We start from the raw sequence: 27401 nt of genomic DNA, 5'->3' as shown, positions 1-27401 counted from the left end.
GCACTAGCTCTTGTAGACCAGACTGGCCTCGAACTCACAGAGATCCACCTGCCTCTGCCTCCCAGGTGTTGGGATTAAAGGCATTCGCCACCGCCTGGCTTTTGTTCATTTTTTAAGACACAATCTTGCTGTGTAGTTCCAGCTGGCCTTACAGATATGATCCTCCTGCCTCAGCTTTCTTAGTGATGGGATTACAGATGTGTGACACCACGCATAGCACTGATGGCTTCTTCTTTTCTTTTCTTTTTTCCTTTAATTTTTGAGGGGAGCAGGAGGAGGTGAGTTTCAAGATAGAATTTCTCTGTGTAGCTTTGGAGCCTGTCCTGGAACTTGCTCTGTAGACCAGGCTAACCTCAAGCTCACAGAGATCTGCCTGCCTTTGCATCCTTGAATGTTGGAATTAAAGGCTTGCACCACCAGTGCCTGGCTAGGTTCTTTTAATGATGTTTGTGTTTGTGTGTTCAGTAGTAACTACCTTTTTTTTTTTTTGCCTTAGAACTTCTGATTCTCACTTACTTTTTTCAAGTGGAAATAAATAAACTGTCATAGACAGAAGTTGGATGATTTTCCAGATTTGAGCAATATGACCATAGAGGCGACCCCATGTGTTTGTCTGTTCTCCCAAAAATGTTTATTAGTGTTGGTGATTGGCTAAGAGCATGGAGCCTGATTAGCTATGATGTAGGACCAGTTCTGTGTCTACATTTGTTTGTTTTGTTTTTTGTTTTCTACTATTTAAGTTAATTACATGCATATTAAGTTAATTATATGCATATAATACTTCTGATCCTGGCCACCCCGTTACCTCTCTTGTCCCACTTAGCTGCCAGATCTTTATGGTGATCATTATGCAACATCGATTCTTCTCTTTTCTTTCCCTCCTGGGTTACCTCTACCCACAACTGCACGTACATGGTGGTCACAGAAAATGTGTTTGAATTGCCTTGTCTTCAGGCCTATGGATTTTGTTCCTCAAGCATCAGGGCCCACTTACACCAGTCACACTGTGACCTTGCATATCTGTGGACTTAACCACAGTACAGAATTACTTAGTAATATGTTTAGATTTTTGCCTCAGGAGCATGCTTTAAATGCATAATTGTTTTCTTTAAAAATATGAATATTACTCTTGTGAGGAAAGCATGTTATTTGGTGAGATTAAACTCTTGGCCTCCCTGTGTGTGCATAGTGTACTGTTGGCAGCAGAGCTGGGAATGGCTGTGTCGGCCAGAGCAGGGTCTTCTACCCACGCTCGCCAGCCTACTTTGTAGGTGATCCATTACGCCCCATGCTTTTATTTCTCCCTGGTATTTGAAAAAAAAACGTAAAATTTTCTGTGAGTTGCAAATTCATAAGCTTGGGGCATGAAAATGTTGGGATTTGATATAAAGGAACTTTTAAAAGAAGATTAGTGGTTTAAAGGGAACGGTTGTTTGCCCTGGGGAATTTTGCTGTGGCAGAGAGTGGAGTTCAGGAACGAAAGGTCCTGCTTGGTGTGGTTGCCCATTCACGCCACGATCAGGGTCCCCCGTTCCGGACCCCCGCTGATTGATGGAGCTGATTGCAGGTGCTTCTAAACGTCATCTCACTGTACAGGAACACGTGGGGTTTGTCTGCCTGGGACCCCCTTGTTTGTGGGATGGTTGCTTTCTTTGCTAAGTGCAAGTTGACTGTCATTCCTCGTTAATTATCCCTTTAAAACAGAGGAGTGGAGCCGGGGGTGGCTCAGTATGTAAAGTGCTTGCTGCACGAGCATAGGACTGGAATATGATCCGCAGCATCCACGTGAAAGCCAGGCATGGTGGTGTATTTGTAACCCCACTGCTGAAGAAGGAAGACAGGAGGGTTCCTGGAGCTCCCTAGACAGCCAGCCTGGCCTGATCAGAAAGATTCTTCCCACCCCACAATAAGATGGAGGATTCATGAGATGGCTCCCTGGTAAAAAGCACATGGTGTGCAAGCCCGATGACCTGCGTTTGCTCCCCAGGCTCCTCGCAAAGCTGTGAGGAGAGAGCCGACACCACAAAGTTGTTCTCTTAACTGCTATGGCTCACGCACACCCACACACCATCCACATCCACAGCAGTGATAGATAAAAACAAGTAATAAAGAAGGCCGAGTCTTAGCTGGATTCTCACCAGGAGTCATGTGAATCGGGACAACTGATGTTATTAGTACCCAGTGGTTACTCTCTACCTGTTCTGCCCTTAGAGGTTTCTGATAGCTTCTGTATTTTCTGTGGTAGAGTACATAATTAAACACCCAGAAAGATGTCCTGTCTGTGCGCAGGAGGTGGAGTCACAAGACAAGGCTCAGCCTTGGCTTCTTGTACCTGTGTCCTCGCCATGGCAACTGTTCCTACTTTGTCATATGGTCATAGTCCCTTTCTAGATGAGAAGATTATCTTTGCATTTGGACAGGTAAAGTTAAATCCATTTACATTTATCTAAAAACCTTAAAAGTCCATTTGGGGAAGTGACTTGGACATCATAAAATTATGATGTTGATTTGAGAGAACATTAAATCTGGTCCTCTCCTGTGAATGGACCTTAAATCTGCATTATCCAGACAAATGAGACTCTCTGTTCCATAAATGATTTACGTTCTATTTAAAAGTATGTGAAAATGGAAATTTCATGCTTTTCCATGGTTATTCATCCCAGGGACAGGGATTTAGTGATCTTATTGTCGGCGTACAGAAGTAGTCATACATTCAACACATTTTCTTGGGGGAGAGGCAGGGTCCAGTGGTCATATTTGTGATGTTGCCATCCTCCTACAGACCAGTGAATGGACCACTGGCATTTCTCCAGGTCAGAGTCTCTTAGGCATTTCACTCATTTTCTTTCCCTGGTAGTTTTCTGCCCATGTAAACTACAGAAGATCACGTGCTTTTGTGGGGACCTGTGCACCCCTGCACAGAGATCCCTCTGTTCCATTAGCATATCCTGAGGAGATGAGAAGGCGTCTGTTCACCATAGATAGGGCATCGTTGATACATTAAAGTTCCTTTTCTGCAGTGAGCACGGAAGCAGCATCTGGGTGTCTCCTCTTTGTGTGTAGTTCCATTTGAATATTGTCTAGCATATCCTAAGATTAGTCGCATGTGAGGGGAGCAGGAGGGAAGGACACCCCAGATGAGGTCCTTGACACTTCACTACCTTCTACTTGTGAGCGTCAGTAGCTCAGTTAGTATCACCATGGACCCAGCTTCCTCTTGTCTTGGTCCCTTCAATTAGTTGTCATGGCTACAGGGATACAGTGCTCTAAGATGGTGATGGGGTGACTATATTATATATACCCTTTCTCTCTCCAAAGTGTCCATATTCGGCTACCTTCATGTCCTCTCTAAATCTCAAGTTTAAGTGTATGCTTTTCTACCTTCATGTTCTCTTTGAATTTCAAGTGGGAAAGACCACTGGTCTTAGAGGGGTAACTAGTTCTCCATGCTGGCTACGCTAAAATATTTGTGGTGATAATTTTAGACACTTAAAATTCCAGGGCCTTGAAAATGTGTGCTTTTCCCTTCTTGTTGAAATGAATGGGCAGCCTCTGGGCTAACAACCATTCTATGGCCATTTAGATCACAAGATATTTGCTTGGCAAGTGAATAAAGCTATTCCTTATGAAGGATTTTCCTACTTGATTGCAGCACCCAGAATAGTAATTTGTTCACAGTAGAGGTGTGTGAAGTTACCTGTGAATTCTATGAGGAATCGAACTGTGGTGTCATTTGAATTCCAGGCCATTGTGTAATCTGTTAAATTGATGATGCTCTGTCAGGTTCAGTCACAAATTCACATTCTTGAGCTTGTATCTTAAAGGTTTTTTCTTTCAAAAAGATGTATTTTTTATGAGGCATGCGTGTAGGACACTGGAACCCTATGAAGTGGCGTTTCTTTTTCTATTGTTAAAGAGAGAGCAAATGGCAGGCCATTAATAAAGCCTGCGGCTCAGTAAACCCCAAGGCATCAGAGTTATATCTATTGCAATTCAGCTTTATTACACTGTTTGGGTCATAGAAGTGGATGATTTGGGCTGAAGTGCATAGCAAAAAGGGAAATTGGACACACAGTTGACAATCAGAACCCGAGGATGCACTTAAAAAGCAACTCAGAGCGAAAGCAGGTAGGACTCTCCCAACAGGACCGGGATTAGTGGCTCCTCCTGACATTGAGTGACAGATTTCATTATAGCACCTTACAGTTGGCTGTTTATATTCTGCATGAGATCTAGATCAGCCCCAAGAAGGGAAAGTGGCAATGTCTTACTCTCTCTTTATATTCCCAGTGCAGCTGCAGGACCTGTCCCATAGGATCAGTGCACATTTGTTCGTTTGTTGTGGTGCCAGGGATTGAAGTCAGGTCTGGTCCATGTGAGGAAAGCACTCTACCACTGAGCCACACCCCAGCCCTCACTGGGGTATTCTAGGCAGGGGCTCTACTACTGAGTCACACCCCAGCCCCTCACTGGGGGATTCTAGGCAGGTGCTCTACCACTGAGCCACCTCCCAACCCCTCACTGGGGGATTCTAGGCAGGGGCTCTACCACTGAGCCACCTCCCAACCCCTCACTGGGGGATTCTAGGCACTGAGCCATGTCCCTAGTAATAGTCTACAGACAGACTATTGCTATGCTAAAACATTATGACTAAAAGCATCTGGGGGAAGGAAGGGTTCATTTGGCTTAGTGGTTCTGATCATAGTCCATCATCTGGGGAAGGCTGGGCAGGAACTCAAGGCTTAAACCCTAGGCAGTATTGGCACTTCCTTTATCCCAGCACACAGCTGGTGGAGACAGAAGGTCTTCATGGAAATCTGGGAGTTAGAATAGCAGAGCCACTAAAGTGTCTATGAGTCAGCCTGTCTCAGCAATAAGGTGGAGAGGCACCGGGGAAGACATCTGACGAACCTCTACGTGATACACTTTCACGTGTGCCCTCACACATGGGAACAGAAGTGCACATACATGGATACTAAGACACACTTCAAAAATAATGAAATAAACAAAACAATGAGTTTAGTGTCTTGTATGAGCAGGAATGTCCTGGAGTGCTCCTTTAATAGGCTGGTATTAAGTCTAAGGAGGAAGGACTTGTATGAACATGCCTGATGATTTTATGGACCCTTTGGCATTTTGAAGTTTCTCCTAGGTTCCTGCTTTTATAAGTGTACCAGGGATTATTTGCTACTTAATTGGGCTGCATAGCCTTCATCTCTACTGTTGAAAATTAGAACTGTTCGTGTCATTGATTTATTATTTATGCTGATGTATTGATGGGATTGGGTTATTTTCGTCGCGGCTTCATTAAGCTTTCTCCATTTTTTCTGTTTTTGGATACCTCAGATGACGTTGCACCGTACTTCAAGACGGAGCCGGGCCTACCACAGATCCACCTGGAAGGCAACCGCCTCGTGCTCACCTGCCTAGCTGAAGGGAGCTGGCCTCTGGAATTCAAGTGGATGCGCAACGACAGCGAGCTCACCACCTACAGCAGCGAATATAAGTAATTGATGGCTTGAAATAAAATCCTGAGGCTATTTGTTGAAACCCTTGCCTTGTCAGACATGAAGACAAAAGACCAGCAGTGCTGGATCAAGTCCCAGTGCACTGTGGGTCAAGGGAGGTTTGTGTGTAGTTAGACTGGAGCTTGCTATGCTGGAAGGTGTTTTCACTTGGCTATTATTCTCCTTGTGACAGTAGGCCCCTTTAGTGGAACAAACAGGGACAGGAATCCATGGCATACTTTAATGTGACACATTCACTGTTTTGGGGACAACCCCACCTACAAGTATTGTTTGATCTAACTGGTCCAGGCATTTCCTGTAGGTGTGTAGACCAGGAACTTCTAGAAGTCATGCTGTTAAAATCCTTTCTGACAGTTTTTTTGTGCTTTGGCTGAGAAAGGGGCATCAGTGGTTGAGTGGGTGTGAGCAGAACCTTGTTACTCATCAGGAAACCCAGTGTCTATGGATAGCCTTCTATGCGCTGGCCAACCTGCCAGATATGGGGATGCAAGGAACTTGATTAGCCACAGATCCCAGTGTGGTGAGGGGAGAGTGGAAACCAAGCAGGTTTAAACTGTAGCTATACCCAGAAGTAGCCCTACCTTCTCCGCCTTTCAGCTTTAGGTTTTTGTATTTAAAGAAGAATATTAAAACTTTTTAGATTATTTATGTTAATGTACAAATGGAACTCATTATTGCATTTTCATATGTACATGCCACTGTACATTGTTCTAACGGTCCTCTTCCCCCACTGCCCTCCTGTCTGTCTGATTTCCTTTGTGCCCACAGAGAGTTCTGTCTTGTGCTTATGCACCCTTCCTCTTCTTCAGTGATTCCCTTCCTAGTTCCATGACCTATACGCAGATAGGACACACGCATGCATGCGCTCATGCTTGCACACACACCTTTAAGCCTAGTTTTACATATGAGAGGAAATATGTACTTCACTTTCTTAGCCTGGCTTATTTTGCTTAACTCAGTGATTTTGCGGTCCATCCACTTTGCGCAAATGTCAAGTTTTCATGTTTGAAAACATTCCATTGAGTATATGTGCCATGTTCTTGTTTTCTGTCCATGTGTTGGCAGATATCTTTGTTGGTCCAGTTCCGTAGCTCCTGTGAGGGGTGCAGCAGCAGGCACAGCTGTGTGTACCTTTGTGGTACACTGACATAGAGGCTTTCCAGTACAGACCAAGAGAGAGGTCTACCTGGGTCCTGCACTTGACCTAATTTTAGCTTTTTGAGAACTTTTGAGATTGATGTTTCCACAGTGCTGCATAACTTTGCATTCCCCCTACCAGCATCCATTTTCTGCAAGCCTCACTAGAATTTGTCATTGGGTTGTGTTTTTTCTTTGCTCTTTCTTGGTGATGGCCATTCTGACTGCAGTGAAGTAGAATCTCATTGATGGTTTTACTTGTATTTCCCTAAAGGTAAAAGATGATGAACACTTTTCAAACATTTATTGGCCATTCATATTTCTTCTTTTGAGAGCTGTCTAGTCAGTTCACTACCACACTTATTGATTGGTTGCTTTCTAACGTTTAACATTGGTGGGGTTTTATATACCTTGATATTAATCCCCTATGTGCTGTGCAGTTGGCAAAGAGGCTTTTCCTGTTCTATAAGCTGTCTCTTCACACTGGGGAGTGTTTCCTTTACTGGTCAGAAAATGCTTAACTGTATGTCATCCCTCATGCCAGCTCCTGGAATTATTTCTTATTCAGAAAGTCCTTGCTGGTGCCTAGACCTCAACGTGTTTTCTCTATAATGTCTAGCAATTTCAGATTGTTGGGCTTGTATAAAAGTCTTTGATCCATTTTGAATTGATTTGTGTGTGTGTGTGTGTGTGTGCAGAGTGAGAGATATGGATCTATTTTCATCCTACCAGTTTCCCTAGCACCAGGCTGTTGTTTTTCAAATATATGATTTTTTCACCTTTGTCAAAAAGTAGGTTTCTGTGGCTGGGAGGATTTAAGCGTGGCTTCTGTGTTCTATCGATCTCTGTGTCTGCTTTGTACCAGAGACGTGTTATCTTCGTCACTCTGGCTCTTCAGTATAATTTGAGGTCGGGCATTGTGAGGGTGGAGATTGCTTTGGGTACTTAAGTCATTTGTGCTTCGTTGAACGTTTTAGGATCCTTTTTTTTTCTTCCTATCAGGGCTGTGAAGAAATATTTGGGATTTCAGTGGGGATTATGCTGACTCTATAGCTGGCTTTCTGTGACATAGCCATCTTCACAATATTAATCCTTTCCATCTATGAACATGCGAGGTCTTTGCAATTTCTGTCATCTTCAGTTTCTTTCTTCATTGTTTTAAATTCCCATTGTAGAGATCTTTTACCTTCTTGCTTAGATTTACTGAAAGATTTTTTTAAAAAAATGTATTATAAATACTTTTTGTTGGTTTTTTGTTGGTTTTTTTGTTGAGCTTTTTGTTGTTGCTGTTCTGTTTTCTTTTGCTCTGCCTCAATTCTTTCTTAGCAAGCTTGCTATTGATATATAGAAATGCTACTGATTTTTGCATATTGACTTTTTTTTAAAAAAAAATCCTGCTACTATGCCGAAAGTGTATACAGTTCTAGGTGTTTTCTGATAGTCTTTCAGGTCTTAGGATGTAGAATAGAATCGCCTGCAAGTAGGAATAATTCAGTTTCTTAATTTCCTATTTGTGTCCCTATTTTCCTTTCCCTGGGTTCACGGCTTGAGCTAAGCCCGAAGCACTGCAGTAGATATAGTGGGGACAATGAGCACTCTTGGCCAACTGGGGAAGAAATACTTTCAGTTTTCTCCCGTTTACTGTAACACTAGCTATAGGCTCGTTATATATCGTCTTTATTGTAGGTAGGTATTCTTCTTCTATTTCTCATTTCTTCAGGGCTTTCATCACAAACAGATGTTGAACTTTGTCAAATGCCTTTTCTACAGCTATGGTGATGATTTTATATATATATACATATATAAATATATAATATATATTTATACATATATAAATATGTATATATGTATACATATATAGGTAGGTATTCTTCTTCTATTTCTCATTTCTTCAGGGCTTTCATCACAAACAGATGTTGAACTTTGTCAAATGCCTTTTCTACAGCTATGGTGATGATTTTATATATATATACATATATAAATATATAATATATATTTATACATATATAAATATGTATATATGTATACATATATAAATATGTGTATATGTATACATATATAAATGTGTATATATATATATATATATATATATATATATATATATATATATAATGTTGCTTCCCTTACTCTACCATGGAACAGTTTGAGAATCATTCATGTAAGCTTGTCTTAAAGATCTGGGAGAATTTGGTCTTGACTTTTTCTGGACCCTTATCTGGGAAATGTTTTAATACTGGTTCAGTTTTGTTGATTTTTATGAATGTTTCACTTCTTTATATTATCTTGATTTCACTTGGTAGATTATATGTGTCTAGAAATTCATCCATTCCCTTTAGAGTTTCTTGGACTTTTGGGGATCTAAGTGTGAATTCAAAGTATTTCCTAACAATGCTCTGGATTTCATTGGCATCTGAAGTGACCCTCCCCTTTCTTCCCTCATGATAGTATCTTGGGTCTTCTGTCTCTTTCTTTGTGTTAGCTTGGCTAGGGGTTTGTTAGCCTTGTTTGTGTTTTTGAAGAACCAATTCTAATTGACTCTACATATTAATTTTTTATTTGCCATCTCAGTCATTTCTGTCCTTGTCTGCTTTTGTGCTTGACTTGCTTCTGACCTTTGAAGACCTGGATGTATATCATTAGGTTGTTTATTTGGCAGCATCCAGGTTTTAAAAGGATTATGAACACTCATATCAGAGCTAAAACTTTCTTCTTGGAATTACTTTAGCAGTGTTGATAGCTTCTCCTAAGTTGTACTTTCATTTTCTTATCTGATTGTTGGGAATTTTAATTTCCTTGCTGATTTTGTCGATGACCTTCTCTCTTTCAAGGGTGTTTTGCTCAGTCTCCATCTATTTGTATAGTTTCTGTGATTTCTCTTGCTGTATTGGTTTCTACCTTTATTCTATTATGATCTGATAAGATTAAAAAATTCAGTTGTTTTTGTATTCGTTAAGTCTTAATTTGGACTGGGAAGGTTTCATGTCTGCTGAGAAGAATCTATATTCTGTTTCTGTTAAATGGGATGTTCTGTATACTTCCATTAAGTCCTTTGACCTGTGGCATAATTTAACTATGGGTTTTCTTTGCTGAACTTTGTTTGGATGACCTATCTAAAAATGAGATTATCTTACTGAAATCACCAGCTGCTATTATATGAGGATGTCTCTGACCTTTTCTGTCCATTAGTATTTGTTTTATGAAATTGGGAGCCCTGAGCTTTGGTGTGAATGTACTTATGTCTCTTGTATCTTCTTGATGAGTTGGGCCCTTTGTCAATATATAGTGGCTTTCTTTCTTTATGTCTATGTACATGTATGTGTGACTATGTATGAAACTGTATGTATGGTGCATGTGTTTGCACACATGTGTGTAGGTATGTGTGCCTATGTGTATTCATTCATGTAGAGGTCAGAGGGGGATATCAAGTCTCCTGCCTTATCATTATACACTGTATACCCTTAAAAGAGGGTTCCCCAGTGAGCCTATAGCTTGGCTGACTGACAGCAAACCCCAGCAACCCTCCTGTGTCCACTTCCCTGAACAGCACTGTGGTTATAGGCAGATTTGCGCAGTTATGCTCAGCTGTTTCTTGGGTGCTAGGAATTCATACTTGGGTCTGGGTGTTTGTATAGCAAGCATTTCTCAGCACTGAGCCTTCTTTCTAGCCCTCTGTGTGTTTTGACTAGCTTTGGCTTGTAGTCATCTCCACCAGATACTAAAGTAGCCATGCCATCTTGTTTTCGCCTTCTGTTATTATGCTAGATGGTCTCTGTCCTTGATTTTAGTCTGTAGGTGTCTTACCGATAGTTGTATTTCTTAGTAACAACAAACAATTTGATCTAATTAATTTTTTTACTTTAACTTTTATTCTTTGTGTGTAAGTATTTTGTTACATGTATATCTGCATACCATATGCATGACTGGTACCCATAGAAACCAGAAAAAGGCATCAGATATCCTAGAACTGGAGTTACAGACAGCTGTGAGCCACCATACGTGTGCTGGCAATTCAACCTGAGAGCTCCTGAGACTTGGCCTCTGTAGTCATCATTTCCTAAGGACCGTTGTTCTGGATGTTCTGCTTCTGAGCATTATGAAGCTAGTGTTGCCTACAAAGTTTAAAAGACCCCCAAAGTCATCAAAATGTGCTGCTTTCATGAATTAATAAAGAATAAGCATATGGAGCATCAGCTTAACACACGGCCAACTCACTTCCTCATCTACCTCAGAAATTGTAATATGTGATCCATATTCTGCTTGCCTTGATTGTCTAGCTGAATATTTCTTGTTCTTGCTCATTCAACTTTCTAGCCTTCTCTCACCCTCTCATTCTCTCTCTCTCTCTATGATGTGGGAGTCCCCTCTGTGTTCTGTGATTACCATTAATGAATATAGAAACAGCTTTGGCCTTATAGCACGGCAGAACTTAGGTAAGCTGGGAAAGCTAGGCTAAATGCTGGGAGAAAGAGGGTGGAGTCAGAGAGAAGCCATAGAGCCTCTGCCATAGTCAGACATGCCGAAACTTTGCCAGTTAGCCACTGTCATGTGGCGATACACAGATTATTGGACATGGGTTAAATTAATATGCAAGAGTTAGCCATTAAGACGCTAGAACTAGGGCTGGAGAGGTGGCTCAGCGGTTAAGAGCACTGACTGCTCTTCCCGAGGACCCGGGTTCAATTCCCAGCACCCACATGGCAGCTCACAACTGTCTAAAGATCCAGTTCCAGGGGATCTGACACCTTCACACCAATGCACATAAAATAAAGTTAAATAAACCATAAAAAAAATTTAAAAAAAAAGAAGCTAGAACTAATGGGCCAAGTAGTGATTTAAATAATACACTTTCTGTGTGATTATTTTGGGGCTGAGCAGCTGGGAACCAACAAGCAGCTCACTCCCTCCAACATCTCTCTCTCTCTCTCTCTCTCTCTCTCTCTCTCTCTCTCTCTCTCTGTGTGTGTGTGTGTGTGTGTGTGTGTGTGCGCGCATGTGTGCGTGTGTGTGTGTGTGTGTGCATGTGTGCATGTGTGTGTGTTATCAAAGCCCCACTTCCACTCATGTGGTTGTAAGCTTTCCTATAAAGCCCCTGTTTTCCAGTCTTGGTAGTCCATTCAGAAGCTGACTACATTGGTCTGCAGACCAAGCCAAGAAAACAGCCGCACAGTTCCACCTCACAAGCTCTCATCCCCACTGTGCATCTGGCTCCTCTCTTCATTATCACCCAACACTTGTTTACTTGTTTCTGCCATGTGCTTGCCCTTTAACATGTATGACTTTTGACCTTCTCCAATATAGCTCCACCCCTAGTTATTCACTTTGCAGTGAATGATTTATCACAGCCATCCAGAGCCCCCTTGACTTGAATAGTTCTAGGTTGGAATCTCAGCTCCAAGTCCTACATGATGCTATGACCTTGGGAAGGTTGACTGTGTGCCCTCCAGTAAAGATTTACAAGAACCGACTGTTTTAATTACTTTCTGAATTGCTGGAATCAAATGCTCAACCAAAGCAATTTGAGGGTAGAGGGTTTGTTTTGGCTTGCACCTTAAGGGTACAGCTCTTTGTGGAGGTAAAATCACAACAGTAATGTGTACCCAATGAGGAAGCAGAGCAAGCCGAATGCTGGTGCTCAGCTCACTTCCCCCTTTGTCTTGCCTGGGACATCATGCCATGGAACGGTGATGCCCACAGTCAGTGTAGGACTTCCCACCCAGAACCCAGCTAGAAGCTCTCTCACAGACATACATATAAGTTTGTCAGCTGGACGAGTCCAGATTCTGTCAAGTTGAACCATCACAGGGCTGACCACACCTCATGGATAGTGTTGTAGGCATTGAGAGACTTTGCTGTGTGGAACACCCTATTTTCTGACACACGTTTGATGTTCCAGTAATTACCAGCAATATTCCTCAGTGTTAATTGTGTGATGTTGTGGTGAGTGCAGAAATGAGACCAGTGTGGAGTGACAAGTGACAAGCTTGGACACACATTCCTTGTGCTCTGGTAACTTCATCTTTCTATCTGAGTGACTTTGGAGAAGGTCACCATTTTGGCCTAGTCTTCTCAGCTATAAAATAATGTAATAAATCCCATGGTAGTGGGTCCTCAGAAAAATCAGATGATATGTTCTGTGTGCTCCAGGAAGTAAGCAGTGGGATCCCAAATAATTGTCCTTCTGGGGAGGAGATCAAAGAGGTGGATTGTGTATGGCAGGAGGCCCTCAAAGCTGAGTACCTGCTGTGGCTACCTAGAAAGGAATTTCTTTCCCTGATCTTCAGGTTCCCTTAGTATGTTTCTGAAATGGAGCTGCTCGAGGCTAGGCCATTTGTTTAGGCACCATGCCTTTTTGTGCCCTGTTCAGTGATCTCTCCTTCTTCACAGAAGAAGGATGCCTCCCTTAAGAGTCTTTCAGTGGGTCTTCACCTACGGAAAGGGAAAGAACAAAAAGAATGATGATGAACCTGAGTGAGGTGGACATTACATCATCATGGGCATCTTGTTTTGTTGTTGTTTTTGCTTTTTTTGCTTTAAATGTACACATTATTCTATTTTTTTAGAAAAAGAGAACAAACTATCTTTTTTCATTTTACATATAAATCCCAGTTCCCACTCCCTCCCCTTCTCCCATTTTCTCCACCTCTGCCCCCATCCTCTCCTTAGAGAGACTTGGGCCCTCCCCACTATATCTAGGCTGAGCAAGGTATCCATCCAAAGAGAATCGGTTCCAAAAAGTTAGCACAAACAACATGGATACCAGTGGCTCCACAGTCTGTCTCAGCCATACAACTGTCACCCACATTTAGAGGATTTAGCTTGGTCCTATGATGGTTCCTTCCCTGTCCAGCTGGAGTTGATGAGCTCCCATTAGCTCAGGTAAACTGTTTCAGTGGGTGCTCCAATTACAGATGTGCACCACCATATCTGGATTTTTGACATGAGTTTTAAGGATCAAGCTCAGGTCCTCATACTTGCAAGCCAAGCACCATACCACCTGAGCTGCTTCCCTGGCCCAAACTTTTTTTTTTCTTTTAAAAGCCCATATGTACCCTAGGCTATTCTTACACAACCAGCTTCTTAAACTTAATGTTGACCGAAATATGTGAAAAGATATATTCTTTATATTTTATTTTGTTCCTCATTGTTCTTTCCAGTAATAAAAATTACCTATTCGTTTGAAACATGTGGTGATAATCCACGGGAAGACAAAACAGTGTTGTTTGTATTGAAGCAAGACCAAGGTAGGGATTCATTATACATGGACCATTAAGGCAGCTGCCTCACTACCGCTTCGCTGGGAGCACAATGGGGAGACATGCCTTCTTCTGGAGCAGGGATGGCTTACAGTAGAAATGATGAATTACACTTTGCTCACTGAGGTCTTCAGACTCTGAGATGAGTTCTCAAGAATCCATTGTATTTTATCATCAGTATGTCCAGATGTAAAAGCTGCTTAAAAATCGCATACTATTTTCTTCAAATTATTCTTTTCATCCACCTCCTCTCCGGAACACCTTCAGCTCTCCTGTGTTAACCTTCAAGAGACCTTTGTAAGTCTCAAATTGGGAAACGGGGATGGAAATGATAGCCACCCTGCCTGAGAGCGAGTGCCGATTTTTACCTCCCTTGATGTCAGTTAGGAAAATGCTAACACTGTAAGGAGATAATAACGCCGTTTCACCTTTTCTAGCATGGACTAAGAATAGCATTTTCTCTGCTTGTGGATCGTGGTGAATTTTAAATGTTCAGTTTCACGTTTATGCTTGTGCCATCTTTTAGGCACAGATGAGGGCAGAGGCAAATCAATGGCAGTTGAGTAATTAAGTTTGCACAGGTGTCTGAGGTGGCTTTGCATGCGACTTTTACAGGAAACATCTGTAAGTCCCAGTCTACGCTGAGGAAAATGCTGTAATGTTTATATTTATATTCCAAGTATGTGTGCGAAGGATTTCTTAATGCTCGTGCGGTCTGCCTATTATAACAGTTGGGATAATTGGATAGTCTAAAAATGTCATCGTCTTCTTAGGAGACCTGTTTCCATCGCTCAGTTCTCTGCCACAATAACAATAGGAACTTGAGGGATGCTTCTTTTTAATTTCAGTAAAAATGAGAATGTTAAAGGGAAAAAGCTATTTTCTCCAGTTTTATAAAAGGATGAGGAAATTTCACAGTATCGATAAAATTATTAAATTCCTGGGGATAACTTTGGTAAGCGATGAGTAAAACCCACATGAAGAAGGGTGCAGTGGATGGCTCAGTGAGGAACTCAAGGGAGTCTGCTAGACAGGAGCACTAAGCTCTGTGATTGCCATTTCCTTTCCCTCTTCCATATGGCTCTAACCTAGTTGGTAGGTCCTTTACTAATACTATTATCAGTACTGTGTTCTCTTATACTGGTGATGATCCTATCAGCATCTTGTACGTGGCAGGGAAGAGCTAATCTAACCTAGGTAGTTCCTCACAGGTACACCCAGAGGCTAATCTAACCTAGGTAGTTCCTCACAGGTACACCCATAAGCTAATCTAACTTTAGTAGTCCCTCATAGGCACACCCATAGGCTAATCTAACCTAAGTAGTTTCTCACAGGTTCACCCAGAGGCTAATCTAACCTAGGTAGTCCCTCACAGGTACACCCAGAGGCTAATCTAACCTAAGTAGTTTCTCACAGGTTCACCCAGAGGCTAATCTAACCTAGGTAGTCCCTCACAGATACACCCAGAGGCTAATCTAACCTACGTAGTTTCTCACAGGTACGCCCAGAGGCTAATCTAACCTAGGTAGTCCCTCACAGGTACACCCAGAGGCTAATCTAACCTACGTAGTTTCTCACAGGTACGCCCAGAGGCTAATCTAACCTAGGTAGTCCCTCACAGATACACCCAGAAGCCAATCTAACCTAGGTAGTCCCTCACAGGTACACCCAGAAGCCAATCTAACCTAGGTAGTCCCTCACAGGTACACCCAGAGGTTCTTTTCCTAGGTGGTTCTAGGTCTTCTCTAGATGACTACGGTAATAAACCACCAGAGGGCCAAACATGCTGCTTGCAAAGCTGCCCCTTTGCAGTATTCCCGGAAGGCTATAGTGTGGCACTTCCGTGTCCAGCATGCTATGGTCATGCATTACGCAGGCCTAGGATTTTAGCTGTTCCATCAGTTTGTGTGGCTTAAGAGTTGTTGAGAGAGCAGCCTTGATTCTTGGAATTATATGGCTCTGATAATCCCTTTGTAAGAGTTATTTCCATGGGCATTTTCTAATACCCACAGCCTAGCTCTTATTTATCACTCCGCACCACAGGAATTGCTTTTCAGTATCTGGAGTTGCCCACTAAAGAAGGCACAGTTTTGTGCTAGAACCTTAAGGGTCTATACTTGACTCTTTGAGGTTACTGGAGACACGGCAGAGCATCCTTATCTACAACAGCTATCTCTGTCAGCATCAGATATTGAACATGTGTCAAGAGGAAAAGCAGCCTCTGTCAGGGACCAGCCACAGCAAAAATGCCACTCGCCAGGGTAGGGGCATAGGGATTTAGGAAGATTAGTAAAGAATACAAAGACACAAGCCGGGCGGTGGTGGCGCACGCCTTTAATCCCAGCACTCGGGAGGCAGAGGCAGGCGGATCTCTGTGAGTTCGAGGCCAGCCTGGTCTACAAGAGCTAGTTCCAGGACAGGCACCAAAGCTACAGAGAAACCCTGTCTCGAAAAACCAAAAAAAAAAAAAGAATACAAAGACACAAATAAAAACAATAAAACAGAAGCATATAGAATAATACCAGGAGGGAGTTCCAGTGAATACTGAAATCGCCTGTGTTTAACTTCCAATTGCTCATAATACTCTGACCTCAAAAGGTAGGAGTAATATAAAAAAAAAACTGCATTAAAAAAAAACTGCATTAACATGATACAAGTAAATGAATAGACTGGTTGAAGGTTGTGGGCTACGTCTGTAGTTAAACATTCTGTTGCTAGGACAAAACAAGACATGCTTACACCCTAGACCAAAATATACCGTAGGCAAATCACTCCTTAAGTGGAATCCAATATTATCTCCACAAGGTAGCTGGAACCTTAGTTGAATCCTTAGAAATTTGTTTGAGGTGGAAACATATCTACTTCTCTATTCCTGAAATACAAGGTGTAGATATTGGCCCCACCTGTTGACAATAACCTTGAGAAAGCAGAACTCTCTGTCTGAATCTAGTTGGAACCTTTGTTTGAGGTAGAAACACAATAACCTTGAAGGAATAGAGGTAAATTCCAACTCTCTGACCTTTGGTCAAGGTGGAAATAGGCTCACATTTTTGGGCCTCCACAATTCCTCCCTTTTTATAAATTTTAATAAAGCCTGTGTTTCTGCAACAGAACAGATGGTTGCCTTAGCTGAACACTTTTCCATTTCCCAGACTTACCTGTCTCTACTACATGCATTCCAATCATACACGTTCATGTCTTAGGCACCTGGGAGGAAAAGGGATCAAACCCATCACTGACTGTTGACCTCCATAATCAAGGGAAGTTAAGGGAGAAAGTACCTCTGGGTTCTGTGTCTCTGAGCCAAGTTTCTGACAAGAGAGTTCATCAACAATTAATAATGATAAGCAAGCAGATAATATTTTGTGCTATACACACTTCTATGGCTATAGTATCCCCTAATTAAAGGAGTCGGGGGTCACCAGGATTGGGAATGCCCTTTTTGAATTGGTCTAGAGTGTTTCTTAACAGTTTTTAGCTGTATCAAAATCTAAACTTTTATCAAACATGTCAAATTCAAGAGCTCATTGGTAATGTCAAACTTTTTTTTTAGACAAGTTCTAATCTTTTTCTAATCACTAACATCTTATAGTGAGCTAAAGCATTAACAGGTCAATATCATAACACAATTTAACAGGTCAATACCATAACACAATTTGTTAAATCACAATTCTCTTAAATCCTTTCTAATAATAAGAAAGGTTTTTGTAATAGGTGAGAGTCCAATTGCTATGCTGTTCTTAAGCAATTGTCCCAGTCTCTGAGCGGCAGAAAAAACCCTTAGGCTACCCTCCTCACATCGGAAAAGGGGCTTCAGTCACTCCTTGTAATGAGTCTTTTTCCCCTGAGGGGAAAACTGAGGTCTCAGTTCTCAGGTTCTTTCAATATTTCAAAAGCAGACTGAATACCTCACTGGCAATCTGATTCCTGTGTCCAAAAGTATAAAACAGTCAAATGTTCAGTCTGCATTTCTGGTCTTGTTCCAATGTAAAACAGTACTCACTAGGTCTGGAAGTTTGCGCAGCAAGTCCATCAAGAGACTGGGAATCATCAGTTGTCATCATGATCTTCCTTCCTTCCCTTCTCAGACTGCAGCATGATGTTGTGAGTCAGGAACATGGTGGTATGAGGAGGTCAGGATCACAGGTTCAGGAACCTCTTTGTACTTTTTCTATGAAGTCATCAGCAACTGCAATGACATCAGGGCTGGCATTCCTCTGCTGGACACATTGAACCAGACATTCAGGAAGCCATCTCCCTTGATCTTCATTCTGTGAAAAAGCACAGACATGTCCTCCACCCCATATTAACACAGGATTGGGTCCTTTCCATAATCCTGTGCAAGGGTCTCTCTGACTTGCTTTAGCAAAGGTTTTCTTGGTGCCATCATGCCAAAATCTGTCCATAGCAGACTGCTCATGAATATCCATATTCAAGAAGTTTAGCGTAAACAGTGGGATTATGTGGTTTTTGAAGAGATAATCTCCTGTTTTTATTTTTTGGAAGTTGTGTTTTTAAGGAGGCATGGGCACGCTCTACAATTCCTTGTCCTTGAGGATTATAAGGAATACCTGTCTTATGTTTGATATCCTACTGTGAAATTGCTGAAATGCTTTGCTAACATATCTGGACACATCATCCATCTTTAGGGATGCATTGAACAAAAAATCTTTATGATTTTTGGGGTCCCCATGTATGAGAAGCATTTTAAGCAATGAGTTATTAATGCTTAGTGACTTCTCCAGTTTGTGCAATTGTCATCAAGAATATTGAGTATGTATCGATTGTCACATGCACATATCTTAATTTGTCAAATTCTACAATTCAAGTAACATCCATTTGCCATAAATGAGCAGGAAGTTGTCCTCAGGGATTACCCCCAGATGAAGTACAGGTAAATACTGTGAGCATATATCACATTGCTTAACAATTTGTCAAGCAGCTTCCCTTGTTAATCTAAATTGTTTTATTAAACTTATACTATGTTGATGATGCAGAGCATGTGATCACTGAGCAATCTCAACCTGAGATAAAGCAATTATTTTTGAAAGCTTATCAATGCATTATTTTCAGCTAATGGACCAGGACAATTTGAATGAGCTCTGATATGCCCTACAAAGCAGGGTAACCTTTTTTGTTGTATGGCATTTTGAATTTGCTGGGACAGCATCTTAACTTGCTTATTGCTAGTCCTGATATATGGGATGGTTTCTAGGACTTAAAGAGCATTAAATATATATTGGCTGTTAGTATATAGATTAAATGCCGTATATGCAAAAAGATGAAATAATATCGCAACAGTTCGCAGCTCAACTATTTAAGCTGAGGCCAGCTCTGTTTGTACTACATGTCCTTCACAATTAACCACATACAAAACTCTTCCATTGGAAGAACCATTCTGTAAAAGTTAGCTTAGCATCCTTTAAGGAAAGAATGTTTTTCCTTTTAGGAAAATCAAAGGAATGTATTTGTGCAGATTTCAGTAACAAATCAGCTGGGAAAATGTTATTAATCTGGCCTTCAAATTGAGCAAACGCAATTGACCAAAAATCACTATTTTGAAATAATCTAATCAATCAATCTGTTGCTTAGTATAAGGAACATTGATCATGACTTGTTCTCTGCCAAAATATGGTGTAGTCCCACCTAGCTACTGTTAAAAAGCAATACTTTGAAAGGGTTGAGCTAATTACTTCTGAGCATCACTACAGAGTTTAAGTACATTTATAAGAATGCCAAGGTAGCTAGAACTCAACAAATGAAACTTCATAGTATCTAAAATTTAATCAATGTATCAAGCTTGCAAAGAGGCAGGACTGCATGATGTAAAGTGAGAAGGAAAATAAAGGCTATTGAAACCATGGTGGAACTGACACCAAGTAGCAGAGAAAGGCTGGGAGACAATTATGGTTGTATTATAGATAATCAAAGTAAGACAAACTCTAAAGATAAAACTGTATCTGAGGGAGATTAGAATGCTCAGAAGAAAATATGAGTAAGATCATGAATACATCAACAGAACTATACAAAATAAAAGGCATATTAAAGAAACAATTAAATAAGCATTAGAAACAAGAAAACTCAAATGTATGTGTAACTTCAACTGAAGAAAGGGCAAGGGAAAATAATTAAAGAAACAATGCTACTTTTCTCCCAATTTGAATAAGAGCCACAAAGTTACAAAGCATCAAATTATGATAGTAGACTTAGTAGCCAGTGCAATAAGGCAAGAAAAATAAGTTATCTATATTGCAAAAGAAAAAATACTGATTTCATTGTCAAACAGTATAATTACCTATATAGTGAGGTCAGTAATACTACCAGATAGACGTTAAGTATATAAAAAATATACGTCAATTCACCTATTTCTATTTTTAACAGTCATCCTTCCTTATCCATAATATAACACGCACACAACACACACCACAAATGAAAAATAGTACCAAATACTGAAATACATAAGGATAAATCTGACAAATGATGTACATAATATTTACAATGAAAACTTAAAAAAAATATTATTGAGAGAAATAAGAGAGCCTGGCTATTGGCCAAATATACTGTATCCTTATATCCGAAGACTTAGCTCTTTAATATAATTTTATTAGATTTGTTTTAACATGTTTTTATTTACAGACTTGTCTTTTGCTCATATTCCTTACATGTTGAAGTACGTCTCCCTAGTACAATTCTTCCCTGAACTACAAGTATCATCCTTTCATATACTGCTTAATACATTGTTTCTTAATCAATTACTCAACAAGAAAAGTGTGTGTGTGTGTGTGTGTGTGTGTGAACACTTCCTTCTTAGATGAAACAGATTGTTATTTTCATCAACTATCTAAAGCAAATGTGACTCTCATCTGTATCTTCCTGCAAAGATGGACTCCCCTAGTGATTCCTAACCTCAGTTATGCTAATTCTCCTCTAATGGTTTACATCCCAGTGGTGCTATCTCTGTGAATGAACTCACTCACATAAACAGATTTTATTTGGACTCAACCTAGCCATGAGAATTGTGATATATATATATATATATATATATATATATATATATATATATGACCTCATGTAGTTTCATGCTGTGTTGCTTAATTGGTTCCTAGTATCCCATATAGAGATGGTTGTGAATTGGGTATGAACCTTTCAATATGACTTCAACTTCCTTCTTTATCATAAAACTATATTTGTGAGTTCTGTCATTGAAAAATGGACTTTTCATTTCTGAAGCATCAAATTATCATTTTGTCTAGAAAGCTGGGGATAATAAGTGTGGGAATTTAAGGATGGATAGGCCATTGCGATCTCACTCCAAGAAAAAGTGAGCCATGCTGCTCTCCCAGGCTTGTAGAGCATAACTCGTGCTAGGGTATGTGACTTCAATCTTTAGTGTAAGTGAGGTGTGGCCAGTCTTCATGTGGATCCCACGAAACTTTGTGCTACTGGAATTGGTTGCTGGCTTCAGTTTGACTGTCTTTGTTGTGTAGTCAGAGCAGATAGGGTTGTTCTTGGGGAATTTCCCAAACGGAACTGGCATGTGGCTTCTTGAAGTTCTTATTGGAGATGATTTGGATGTGGATAATTAATCTCATTGGGTCTTTTGTATTAGGGTAATTGTGGAGTCTAAGTGAAAAGCCTTAGCCATCAAGACAACCCCATCCAATATGATCCATTGTTGACAAGGACTTCCAAATGAGACAGCAGGAGCTTTAACTATATGATCCTGATTCACTAGTGCTTGTTATCATGCTTATCGCTTAGATCCCTTTTTCGTTATACCTTGGTGTAGATATTTTTAACTGTGCAAAGGGTAACATTTGTCTTCATACTTCAGTTCTTGGTGTAATGGTCCCCATTTTTTATGTCTACAGAGAATCTCACATCATAAAGAATTAAGTAATCACAAATGGAATAAAAGATTTTTCTCCATAAAAAAAAATCAATGCCCTCTTTCCCGAAGGTTTTCTGACATTCAATTCACACTGACTTGAGAGTATTTAATCCTAATAATGCTAGATCTGACAGATGCATTCCTGTCACATTCTTGAGCTTCATGAAATGGAGATTTTCACCTTTTTGCCCCTGAAAAAGAAAGAATGAACAGTCTCCAAAACATTGCTTACACTGGTGAAAAACAGAGTCCTGGAATATCCCAACAGTGACTCTTGAACTTTGGGTTGACTTTTGTCAATGTTAGAATAGAGTCTAAACATAGTCACCTGTGATATCCATCAGTAAGATGCTTGTGGGAACTTGGCATCGCATTGGGCTCTGGAATCTTTGGATGGCCAGATTTGAACCCTGACACCACTAGTACCTGCTTGCTACGTGTAGCCCAGACTCACAGGCACCTGTTTAGTTTCCCTCTTCATTTAAAATAATTTTTAAATAACCCCCCCCACACACACACACGCACACACACACACGTACATCGTAACTTTTGGAAGTACAGGGTTCCCAATGGATAACTCCATCTCTCCTGTTCTGTGCACTTTAACTTCATACTGATGATTTAACTCTTCTAAGGGCATAACCTTCAACTTCCCCCAGTGCGTATGACCTGTCAGTCAGGCACACCTTCAAAATTGTGTATCTATTTTCTTATCAAATTCCAGTGTAGATTTTTTCATCATTATTTTGCTTGAGGAAACAGTCAGCGACAGACTCATTCCACTTTGGATTATTGTTTTTTAAAATTTAATATAGGAAATTTATAAAAAAAATTTGAAAACATAATTATCATCTAACCTTCCCAAGATGGGGTGATTTTGTGAACCTACACATGGCTTTTAATGTGTATTTCCCTAAATCCCCTCTTTTTAGTTATAAAAATAAGAATGAGCTTTTGTCCAAAGACATAAAACTTATTATAAAATCTGGTGCTTGTTCATGAAAAATAGGTATCGTGCTAGCATAAAATTATACTTGTAACTAGTGGATTTTTTTGTGTGGTGCTGTGGATTGAACCTATACCTTATGGATACCAGGGAAGTCTCCTACCACTTAGGAAATCTCCCTCTTATTGTCTTACTCATTTCTTTCTAAGGTGTGCTAGGGCGTCATACTTGCTAGCCAAGCACTAAACCATTAAGTTAATTGCCAGCCCCAAAATTTTATGTTATCATCATTATTATTAGCAGTAGTTTTTTATTGATTGGTTGGTTGGTTGGTTGGTTCTTTGTTTGTTTGGTTGACAGAGTTCTTAGCCCAGGCTAACTGAGGTCCCCTGTGCAGCCAAGGATGACTTGAACTCCGGATCTTCCTGCTTGTAATACATGAGGATTATAGTGTGTGGCACCCTACTGCACCTGGTTTAGGGATCAAACACATGACTTTGTGCCTGCTGGGCAGACATTCCATGACCTGAGCTACATCCCCACCCAAGATACTTAGACTGGACCTTGTTCTGGAAGTGTGGTTTTGTTGCCCGGATGAGTATTCTCAGTCCTAGTATCCTCTTGTTGTGAATGGCTGCCAAACAGTAACCCTTTAAAAATAAGTTATATTTTGTCATACATTTCTAGAAACAGAATAGTTCTTTTCCAGAAAGATTCCATACTATCAGTCTAATTTGTCTTAGAGGTTTTTTTTTTTTGTCTATTTGTTTGTTTTATTTACTCTGTATCAATGAATGGTCACGGGCAATTCAGCAGGAAGCCGTGGTCATTGTTGCTTTGATCTTGTTTTAATCTCGCCCCCCCCCCAGTTGTTTTTATTGCATTTGGAGTAGATTTTGAACTTCATTAAATCTACTGTCATTCATGAGCTGTGCTTTTGCAGATAGTGAAGTATCTTTAGAATTGTGGAGACAATGGAGGTTTGGCAGAGTAGAGTGAAGCAAGCCCCCAGTGCCACAATCATCCCAGAAGCCTGTCCCCTCAGGACTGACGTTGAACGCCATGATCTGAGGTGCTGCCTCGGTTACTGTCCAACACTCTCTTTGCTCCACCTGTCCACCTGCCACTGCTTCCTTTCTACCACTGCCATATCTCCCCACAGCCATGTATGTCCTCTGCCGCTGTGTGTCTTCACCCCAGCTGCGTCACTACTTCTCCCATGTCTCCCCCACCAGCATTTCTGCCACTATGACACTGCCATTTCAATAGCCTACCATTGCTGTACCCTGTCACTTCTGGTGCCCGTCATCGCCGTATTCCACCACTGCACTGACGCATACCCATGTCCTATCTCCCTTGTCTTACCACAACTGTCATGTCCAATCACCATCGTGTCCAACCACTGCCATATTTCTCACCTTACCTTTTGGCTCTTGGGCCAGTTCTTTTGCAGTACCAGGCCACAGCAGCAGTGTTGACTTGGCTGTGTGATGTCCCTGTGCTCTGGAGTGAGCCTAAGAATAGCCACTGTGATCTTTGGTTCTTTGAGACGTGCTTCTAGAGTAGTGTCCATAAATGTGAAGAGGGTTCAGATCCTGGGCAGACTCAGTGTGAGTTTTCCATCCTCTCCTAGCTAGGCATTTACTGCTGGCCGGGAAGGAGAAGCCTTGAATATTCTGGTGTGTGTTCAGGGTAGCATTCGTGGCTAAGGTGCTATCTCCAGGAGTCTTGGCCCTGCCATCCCTGGCATTGATGGGATCTAGAGTTCTATTGTCCTGGAGTGCTGTGTTGGTCTAGCAGAGCCCTACCCTGGTGGGATGTGTTCATACCTTGGCCCAGTGTTGACTGGAGCAGGAGCAAGTGTTGCCTGTGCTGAGCGGCATATGGTACCACGATTTTTATCATACCTTCTTCCAATGAGCCAGGAAACTTTTCTCTGCTTAAAAATGTGTGTTTATAAACAATAGGCTTACAACGAACACTCCCATCTGTTAGGGGAACATAATTTGTGCAGGAATTCCGGTAAGAGGTGGAGGACTTCACAACGGTTTTGTATATTTTCCCCTGGTGCGACATTATCCTTGGAGACGGCACATGGCGACATATGCCTAATACTCACTTTTCCTATCCGCCTCTTCCTGTCGTTTGAAAGCAATGCTATATCTGTGCATTAGCATATAAGATTATTGTAGAAATTCACAAGAATTTTTTCATCTATGTAAGATACTTAAAAAGAGAAAAAAAAAGTAGATCAGGTAACAGTTATGTAAACATGGTCATGTCGCCACGATCCAATTGTCCTTGCAGCTCTCCAGAGCTGTGCTCCAATGACCTGTCCTCATGCTCCTCTAAAAACTTCTGTTGATTTTGCTTTAACCTAATCCCAGCACCCCTCATTCCTATAATTACAGTACACAACAATCAAAGCCCGCAGCCTTCCAGTCTGATTTGTAATTTAAATACACGGCATTGACTCTTTGTGCTCGGTTTGGTATATTCTGATTGTCTTCACTAATTAATTTTGTTTGGGATGAACTGTTCCTCATAATAGAACAGAATTTTTAAGATTAATGCTCAGCAATGTTTTTTCCTATCATAAAAGGTTTTATGAGTCCTACCATAGGACCACTGCAAGGTTATCAGAGGGAGACTCACTTTGATTAATATTTGCTTACTGCTGAATTGCCTGTATTGTCCAAGTGTTTTATTCACCTAAAATTATTCCTCTGGGTTCCCTTTTCCAGGATGACTAATTGGACATACTTGAATAAAAAAGATGAGCGATTAGTTGATTATCAATGCTTCCAGGTCTACTTGGTTCAGAGCAAACAGAACACGCTAACACGGTGTCTTTTGCCCAAGTTGGTTTAAGTTTCTGATTATACTTTGTAAGAACACATGTCTTCAAAAGATTAGACAGCCGCAGCCGGAGCATCACTTTCGTTAAGGAAAAACAGCAGCAGCATTGCATTTTTCAGATATTGAGGAGACTGTGTACATGTGACCTTTCATGACCTGCGCCCTTCCTAATGAGAAAACATCCAGGCTCCAATCTTACTCCTTGCTTTCTTCATTTAGAATGAAAGTTTCCCTTGTTCTATTACAGTGTGAACATTGTAATGTTTCATTCACTTCAACCTCTTGGGTAGGGCATGCGACAATGACCTCTTGGATGTGACAAGTGAGTACCACCAACCCACATATTTAGTTTAATTTAATTTTGTGTATGTGTGTATACAAATGTAAGTGTGCTCGGAGGCCTGATAGCCTGCTCCAGCACTCTCTTCCCCTCCTTATTGCCTTGAGACAGGGTCTCCCACTGACTGTGGATCTAAGTCTGCAGGCAGAAACCCATAGCAATCCTCCTGTGTCTGCCATCTCTCAACGCTGGGGCTATCGGTATGTGCAACCATGCACAGCCTTGTTGGTGGGCTCTGGGCTTGTGAACGCAGGTCCTCATGTTTGCACAGCATGCTCAGCACTGGTGTTGTAAGTATGTGTAGCCATCACAGCCTGGTTGATAGGTTCTGGGGATTTGAACTCTGGTCCTCCTGTTTGCAATGCTAAGTCATCTCAACCAATGTGTCTTATTTTAATATGATAGGGTAGGCCTACAATGCATTGTCTATGTGTAGTACACACAACCCAGTGAATTTAGGATAAGCATGTACCCTGACACCAGTCACAACTTCCTCATCACCATTTGCACACATTTGCTCCAATCCTGTCTTTCCAATACTGTTTTTATGTAATAAGAACATGTAGGGCTGGTAAATATGGCTCAGCAGGTAAAGGTTCTGGCCATGCAAGCTTTTTGACCTGAATTGGGTCACCGAAGCCTGTGTAAAGGTAGAAGGAGGGAACGCATTCCACAGTGATGTCCTTTGACCTAAACATGTACACTGTGGCATGAATACCCCCAACACATCATTCACACCCACACTGATAAACAGAATTTTAAACATTAAAAAAAATGCCTCAGTAGTTCCTTGGCCAACCATACATATACAATACCACATTGCTCGCTGTGTTCTCTATGTCTCACAGAACACTGATATGACTTGTTCATTTTACCTAACTAAACATTGGTTTTCTTTGGTGCTGTCCAACCCCCACTTTCCCTCCCTGGTTGTCACCATTGCATGTCGTGTTTCTCCTCCTGTGACTGGTTTGTTTGCATGAGCAGGATGTCTGCTAGGTTCATCCATGTTCTTGTGGGAAAACCCCCTTTCTTGGTTTAAATCTATACCATATTCCATCCACTCCTGTGCTGACAAATTCCTGGGTTCTTTCCAGAGCTTGGGTGCTAGGAAGCTTCAGTGAACATGGGGTGCAGGGGTCCCCATGGTCTTGATTTCAGGTTCCCCTCAGAGAAGCAGTGCTGAGTCTATAATAGCTCCATTTTTAATTTTGCAAAGAGCACTCGCTGTGTAGTATTGTCTCAGTTTACGTGCCCAGGAGTAGTGGACAACATTCCCTTCTCTCCATCCTCAGCATGGCTCTTAGGAGCCGGGGGCTGTAGTATTGGTGTGGTTGGGGTTTGCATTTTTCTGATGGTAAATGCGCTGTGAGTACACAGAGTACCGTGAATGTGAATGCCGAGTACCGTGAGTGCGCAGAGTACCGTGGATAACGAGTACCATGAG

The 27401-nt window shown here is 41.2% G+C and overlaps 1 protein-coding gene across 1 annotated transcript in view; it reads left to right on the top strand.

Moving 5' to 3' along the window:
* LOC121446547 (protein sidekick-1) overlaps window positions 1-27401 on the top strand; it is a 958674-nt gene that overhangs the window by 342254 nt on the left and 589019 nt on the right. The window contains exon 2 of the mRNA XM_041649217.1: window positions 5347-5506. Coding sequence (XP_041505151.1) covers window positions 5347-5506 — 160 coding nt within the window. The remainder of the gene's footprint in view (window positions 1-5346; window positions 5507-27401) is intronic.

The sequence above is a fragment of the Microtus oregoni genome, unplaced genomic scaffold, assembly GCF_018167655.1.
Source record: "Microtus oregoni isolate MIOR12 unplaced genomic scaffold, Mior012 000003F_ref0000135, whole genome shotgun sequence".
NCBI classification, from domain to species: domain Eukaryota; kingdom Metazoa; phylum Chordata; class Mammalia; order Rodentia; family Cricetidae; genus Microtus; species Microtus oregoni.
Note: the sequence above shows the minus strand (reverse complement) of the source record. Positions and strands in the feature narration are given on the sequence as shown.